Source organism: Hakea prostrata, chromosome 8, assembly GCF_041222555.1.
Source record: "Hakea prostrata isolate BN-2017 chromosome 8, UWA_Hpros_2, whole genome shotgun sequence".
Lineage (NCBI taxonomy): Eukaryota > Viridiplantae > Streptophyta > Magnoliopsida > Proteales > Proteaceae > Hakea > Hakea prostrata.
Genome location: NC_142607.1, coordinates 1826526 through 1833995, shown reverse-complemented (window position 1 = coordinate 1833995; position 7470 = coordinate 1826526). Strand labels below are relative to the sequence as shown.

The following is a 7470-nucleotide window of genomic DNA, read 5'->3' as shown; positions in this document are numbered from 1 at the left end:
GCTTACAATTAATGTCAATTACAATGAATTCCAAAAAATATAAAAAGACCTAATATAGGTATCCGGAGACCAATTTCTGCCTTTGGACAAACACCAGCACCTTTTGAACTTGCAAGCTTTGTCATAGGCCTTCGTACTAACAACAAAACTCAAGCCATCTCCCAACTAAATATAGGATTAGCTTCCACTGAAGTAGAAAATGCATGGTGTTTAGAATATCTTGGGCCCATGAAGGGGAGACAGATTCTATCCTAATTCTGCTGTAGTTTCTATTTTTTCAGTTTTTAGAAGGTATATTTACTTTCATAGCAGTAAATCTTTGGTAGATTCCACCTTCAGTTGCTAGAATTTTGTTTTCTTCACTAATAAACTAGGAGTTTCTAATGGCAGCTTGATTTTAATGGAAGTTTCTATTTGGTTGTAAGCTGCATTGTGAAAATAATTTCAGTTTTTGACCATGATTACCATGACAATGTTTTGGTCTACCTTTCCTTCATATTTAAATCTATGTCAAGAGTTTTGCTCTAATACTAATTAATGCAATCTAAAATCCCAAATCATGGATCTCTAATGCAAGTGGGACAAAGGATCAAATCTGCAATCAGACCTGACTAGGACCAATGTTCAAACTTTTGATCAGAGACATACTATATTAGTTTGGTTCTGATGCCAAATAGTACACTTTAACAGGTAGAGGATGCATGTCAAACGCAGAGCCTTGGGTTGGTTTATACATGTTTGGGGCCTTGGTCTAGTGGGTTTACTTTGTAAGGAGCTATTTTTTTTATTTGTAATGCTTACTTTGTAAGGAGCTATGCATTTTTCAGAGTTTAAGTGGCCTGTGGTTTTCAGACTAGTTCGACTGGATTATGGGATTTTGAATATGTGTATTCAAGTGTGTGGCCTACAAAATGTTTTCTTAATTTGAATTATTTCCATAAATTATTTTATGTAGATTCTTTTTCCTAACTATATTTGACACGTTGCCTTTTAAAGTCTAAATCATTAGGATATAATTGCAAAGGTTGCTCATTGATCTTGAAGATTTTACTACAAAATGTCTTTTTAATTTGATTTACTTCCATTAATTATTCTATGTAGATTCTCTTTCCTGATCACATTTGGCACATTGCCTTTTGAGACTTGAATCATTGGAATAGAATTGATAAAATGTCTATTAACCTTGAAGATTCCACTATAAAATTACAAAATAAATTGCTAAAAAAATCCCAAGAAATCATCAAAATATCGTAAAAATCGAGACATTGGTCGATTCGGCAATTTCTTGGGAAATACCGCTAAGATTTCGTCAATCTCAATTTCACCTCGAAAAAAATTTCGATAATCACCAAACCGGCCGAAATTTGATGATATATTTTTCTATGCTCCCAACCATCTGCTAACTAAACCTTCCAAAACTGTGGTCCATATTCATATAATAATGAAACGGTTTGGTTCTACTTCCTTAACTGTTCTATCAAAGTCGCTAACTATGTCATATACAACCTCAATTAAATGTCTTCATATTCTAATTTTTTTTGGTAAAGGAAAGAAAGAAAGAAAAAAACCTCAATTAGTTTTATGATAATTAAGTATAGTAAAATAAAATTCAAAACTTTTCCCCCAAGAAATAAAATAAAATATAAACTACTCGAAACCCTAGTTAATGACAAGAACTCTTACTTTAGAATATAAAAAATAGTAAATGTAGTGATAAGCAATAAGCAAAATCAATGACTAATATATTAAACCCGTAAAAATAATTGGTAGTCATTGTTAATTGCATCAAAAATATATTTAAAACAAAATTTTCATAATTATTAATTTATGTTGTAAAAATATTCAAAAATTAAAATAAATTTATCAAACAATTTTTTGTTTCTCGAAACACCAAAAACTATTTTTTAACAATTATCAAATGGTTCCTAAATCTATTCACACTCATCAAGTTAGAGTTTTGCTAAATTTAAAAAGCCAAATTAGTGAATTAAAGTTGTGATCTGTGATCAAATGGTTAGAATATTAATATAATATTTCACTTGAATTTTATTGATCGTATTTGATTTTAATTTGGTTTTTTTATTTGGTCTTATATGAAAGATATACAGTCACTAGAACACTCTGACATGAGTTTGGTAGAATGGACTAATAACGGCCGCAATATCTTAATGAATAACCTAATGTGTTTGAGGTCTCTCATTTAACCCTAATTATTGTTTTATGAGTAGAGTGCTTGTTTCATCAAAGCAGAAGTTTAGAATAAAAGATCATTGTTGGAGACTGAAGAAGAAATTCAAACATCTCCAATGGCGCAAATTCAAATATCTCCAATGGCGCTAATTCAAACATCTCGAACGCAAATTGCACAAATTCAAACATCTCCACTTGAGCTAGAGGTATAATTTATCATCTTGTAGTGGTATCATTCGAAGTATGTTTAATCAATCTATGTGATGTTAGTAGATCCGATTCTTATGCAATTTTGCTTCTCAATTATCTCCCATTCTCCCAAGTCACAAGACTCACAAGTCACAAGCACGGCCGCTGAAAGAAATCGATTTTTTTTTAGCTTTTAAATATTAAACGTAAAAGGAAGTCGAGTTGTTGGGTTTTTTGTGTTTTTTTTTCTGGGTGGGGAGTTTGAAAAAAGAAGTCGAGTTGTGAAGTCACCACTTAGCCCTCCCGGTTACCCTATACCCTAGAATCGTGAATTAAATTAATTAAAGGCTAAGATGAAACTTCTAATCAATCGGACGGTTTATATTATTATTTTCATCAGCTATATATATTCTTCTTCTCCAACCACACCAGTTCCTCTCGCTTCTTTCTTCCTTCGGCGCCACCTTAGCGCTTTACACAGCAAACGGTTTTCCAGGAATTCTCGAGTTTACGTACATCCGTTTGAGTTTCTGCAAAATGGTTAGCGTTCTATTTTATTTTCTCTTTAGATCTGAGATGTTCTTCTGACATTTTCCACCCTCTGTATTGGTTCCCACTTGTTGCATAAGTAAAATTAAGGTTTATCAATTCGTCTTCTCTGGTCCACAAAACAAAAGTACTTCCTCTAATGGTGAATTTTTGTCAGGTTCTCCCGAATGACATTGATTTGCTCAACCCTCCAGCGGAGCTTGAAAAGAAGAAGCACAAGCTTAAGCGTTTGGTGCAGTCTCCAGATTCATTCTTCATGGTATGTACACCTTCTTCCATTGACATTCTCTTTTTTTTTTCTTTTTCCTGCTTTAATTCTGTGAGACATGTTAGATGGCTAATCACCTTGTTTTTATCTTTGAAGGATGTCAAATGCCAGGGTTGCTTCAATATGTAAGTCTTTAAATTCGTCTCGTTCGTCCTTCCTTTTTGTTTAATCTCGATTATCTTTTACCCAGATCAACTCTATTTGGTCAACATGTGCTTCAATACTGTATTTATACTCAATTTTGCATTTCAGAACTACTGTTTTCAGCCACTCGCAAACTGTTGTGGTTTGTGGGAACTGCCAGACTGTCTTGTGCCAGCCGACCGGTGGAAAAGCTAGGCTCACGGAAGGTTGCTCTTTCAGGAAAAAAGGGGACTAAGTGATGTTCTGTTATTTTTTCTTCAGTTATATCCTAGTTGAGTTGAGATCGAATTAGTATCGGGATGAAAAGATTGCTGAACTTCTGTTTTTTGGTCCTGTTATGGGATTTTGTTCGGAAAATATTTATCGACACTTTTGTCGTGTCTCTCTTGTAGTATTGTTTGGTACGATGAAATTTAATTTCCTTTGAAAGTTTAATTAAATATATTCTGTTGATTCTCTGATTATCTTTGCTCCACATTCGACTTAGTTTCTTTTTATTGTTTCCTCTTTCTGTAATTTTTTAAATCTTACTTACGTGATTGTTTATGCTGAAACTTCGTTGGAGTAACAAAGCATTTCAAATGATTTAAAGGTAAATGCATTGTATGTGAAGCCTGTATTATGTTTCTTATTTGCCTTTTCTCAAAACACTTTTCAGAGTGAAATGCAATGCTGATGCTCTGTTGGTGGCTCCTCCAAGAGAGCTTTGCAGTCAACAAATACTAAGTAAATATAGTAATGGTTATTAAGTCTCCTTGTATCTTTTCAGAGTTAGGAATTGTATTTGTTTTATAAGTTGGAGGACTGGTTCTTCTTCTGCATAGAACTTGAAAGGCTTGAGGTGTTGGAGGGAGCACTTTTTATATTCAAATGCTCTCTTTGAGAGTTTAGGTCCAGCCAAAATTTTGAGGAGTGCATCTTGCTCAAGTTGACCATATGTGGTTGGTTCTCATGAGTCTGGACCTAGGAGAAAGGACATATGAATGACCTTACTAGGCTAGTTACCACTGTATAGTCTATCTAATCATTTGCTCTTTGTACTAGTTCCACTTATCTCCATTCTGTGGTGGTAGGGGTGTGATTATTCTTGTCGATTCGGAAAATGTTGCATCATTTGGCTGTATTCAGAAAATGTTGCATCATTTGGTTTATAGTTACCTGAGACAAATGGTTGCCAATGTCGCCTTGGCCCAGTACAAGCTAGTAGTGAGAGTTCATTCATGGTATGTTGGTTCAGCTTTGGTTGTAATGCACACTGGGGAGTTGTGGACTCTGTATATTGCAATAACATTTCAAAGAGGTAGTTAGGCCCTCAGTTGGGGGATCAGATAACTTCCAACCCCCACCTCCCAACCTCTTCCTCGGTCATCTGTTATGAAGACCTGAAATGAGTAAGACATTCACAAATAGAGCTGATTGGAAGGCAGGGTCAGCTGACCTCATTTAGTTGGGATAAGGCTGCTTGTTGTATTTGTTATGATGACTTGAAATAGAGGTCCAGAACCTAATACCAAATAAACATTTGAACAAATTTAAGATCTCATTTTGATATTAATTATATTTCCATTTATTAGAATGATGACTTTGAATGCACATGTAATTCAACCTTCTATGTTTTGCATTGGTGGCTGTTTCTTTTGTTGGTTATGCCGTTTTTTAGAACCCTCTAATGTGTTTGTTACTGAAGTAATTCCAGTTTTTATTTGATTTGGAATGTGTTGCTTTATAAAAGTTTGTCACTATGTTAAAGCACATGTCGGTTTTAACTCCTAAATGGTTGTTGGAGAACAGATTTATCAAATTTGAGGCAATTTACTTTGTCTCTCTCTCTCCTGTATAGGAACTTCTTGTTCTTGTGCTAGGCTACCCAATTGTGCATTTGCATTGGCCAAGCAAATCTTTTATTTGTGTAGCCTTCGCGCATTATCTTGTAATTGGAAATGATCATCCGACTCTGAACCGGCTCAACAGAGTCATGAGCACATCTCATTGCCTTTTTGTCCTGGTTATCCTAGGTCTGAGCATTTAAACCTCAGCTTTGGTAAACAAACCCCCATCCTCCAAAAAAAAAATGAAGACACAATTTACTTTTGGAGGTATGTTAAATTCTACTTATTTTTATTCTTTTCTAGAGCTCCACTTAGGTTATCAAACTCCATCTTGTTGCTCTGATTATTTCCTGTAGGTTCCAGAAAAAAGAAATTGATCTGCCTGGTTATCTTTAGAGGTTTGAAAGTAATTTCTGGCCATGGAGTCCTCTTTAGGGGGTAAGACAGATTGTTTTGTCTCCAAAAGTCTCTTCTTGAATTTTTTTTTTTCTTTTCTTTTTTGGGGTAAGACTCTTCCTGAATATCTCGAGACTCTCACATCAGCAATTCTGGTGGTACAACATAGGACATTTTCATAGTGTTGTAATTTTGGAATATCTGATTTGTCTTGGTTATTGTGCTTTCCAATTACTTGAATCATCGGTATATAATTTATTCTGTTCATAGGATCTTTAGAGCTTCCCAAGAATCCTAATATGGTATCGAGAGGAAGAAACATACAAGCTTATTTTCTCTCCCTCTGCTTTTAACTGTGCTGTTTGATTTCCACTTCCTGTACAACGGATAGGTCTTTCAGGTTTTTTTTGATTTTATTTTTATTTTTTCGTATAATATAAGTTGTTTTCATGAAGTTTTGCTCATCAAGGGTCGATATTAGGTAGGAGAGGAAGTACAGGGAGTTTGCCAAGCGAGTAATTAGGGCAGACACGTTTGAACCTTAGCCATTGTCTTTTATTCTTGCTACTAAATCTATTAATTAGGAATTTCTTCTTTATCCTGGTTTCATGTTTCTTGTCTAGAATAGATCATTCTTTCTCCACATTGGAAATGGAGATGACACAGGACTAAGTGTGGGTTGGTATAAATGATGCTGCTGATGGGTTTGCCAGGAAGAAGGGGAAATTGTTAGAGTTGGGCAAGCTATATGGTTTGTACACACTTAGAGATCTGATCCAAAGAAGACCATAGAGAGTCAGCCCTGCTGGACCTGGTTTTTTTTTTTTTTTTTTTGGTAAACCTTTAGAATTTAACTTAGTAGACTCCTAATCTGAATTTGAATTTGTTTCCTAGTTGTATTCAAGTTAGTTTCATCATTATAGATAAAACCATTCAGTCTTGACGCCTTCACAATGAAACAATGAAGCCATGGGTCTATCTTGGCCCGTCTTCTTCCCCCTCTGTTTTGCAATTTACACACATCATTCATTTTATGTGATTTTTTGTTTGTGTATATCACCATCATGCATAAGATATTTTTTCCCTGTACAAAACGGAGTTAAACAATCCAAAAGAAAAAACAGAAAATTTAACTTAAACAAGACGTTCTATCCACCATGAGAATTCCTTCCAATTCCTTCCAACACAGTTAGAGGATGATAATGTTTTATTTCAGCATTTGTCTAATTAATGAACAACTACCGTATCGTTGATGGCTTTTGTTAACATAAATTTTAAATGCCAATGTATCCATGAGTAGTTGGTGCAATTGATGGTCCTAACAAAGATGTTATTGTTACTAATATTTTATATTTTTTCTTTTGAATAGATCAGTGTAAATTGCACGCAATGTCTGTTATGAGATTTTAAGATCATTGTCAACAACCTCAAGTATTAATGGCCTAAGGTTGTATCCTTCAGTCAAAATTGTTTGAATGGCATCAGATGATGCACGCGATACATCAACACAAGTAAAGAAAGACAAGGTTAATAGCAATCAAGCTTGACATGAGTAAATCATATGATAGGCTTAAATGGTGTTTTATCGAGGCTAATACTTTAGAAATGGATTTTTTTTTGGGTTAACAAAGGAAATTAAACAAATGGATTCAATGAGTAATGCTTTGCATAACAACACCTTGACTTTCAATTTTATTTGATGGCTACCCTCTATATCCTTCGAACCAACTGGTGGGAGACCTCTATCCACTTATGAATTCAAATTGCAAGAGGGAAAGCATCACTCGTCTATTTTTTACAAATGACCTCATTCTCTTTGGCAAAGACCACGCATAGTGACCAATAAAAAAAGACCACACATAGAGGAGCAACCAAATTTCAAGGATTGATCAGTTAGTAATACTC

At 34.5% G+C, this 7470-nt stretch overlaps 1 protein-coding gene across 1 annotated transcript; it reads left to right on the top strand.

Moving 5' to 3' along the window:
* Positions 1–2816: 2816 nt before the first annotated feature.
* LOC149006187 (small ribosomal subunit protein eS27y-like) lies at positions 2817–3782 on the top strand. Its single transcript, XM_089166893.1, has 4 exons — positions 2817–2919; positions 3086–3187; positions 3293–3321; positions 3449–3782. The coding sequence occupies exons 1-4, from the start codon at positions 2917–2919 to the stop codon at positions 3573–3575; spliced, it is 261 nt and encodes an 86-aa protein (XP_089023019.1). The 5' UTR covers positions 2817–2916; the 3' UTR covers positions 3576–3782.
* Positions 3783–7470: the final 3688 nt, after the last annotated feature.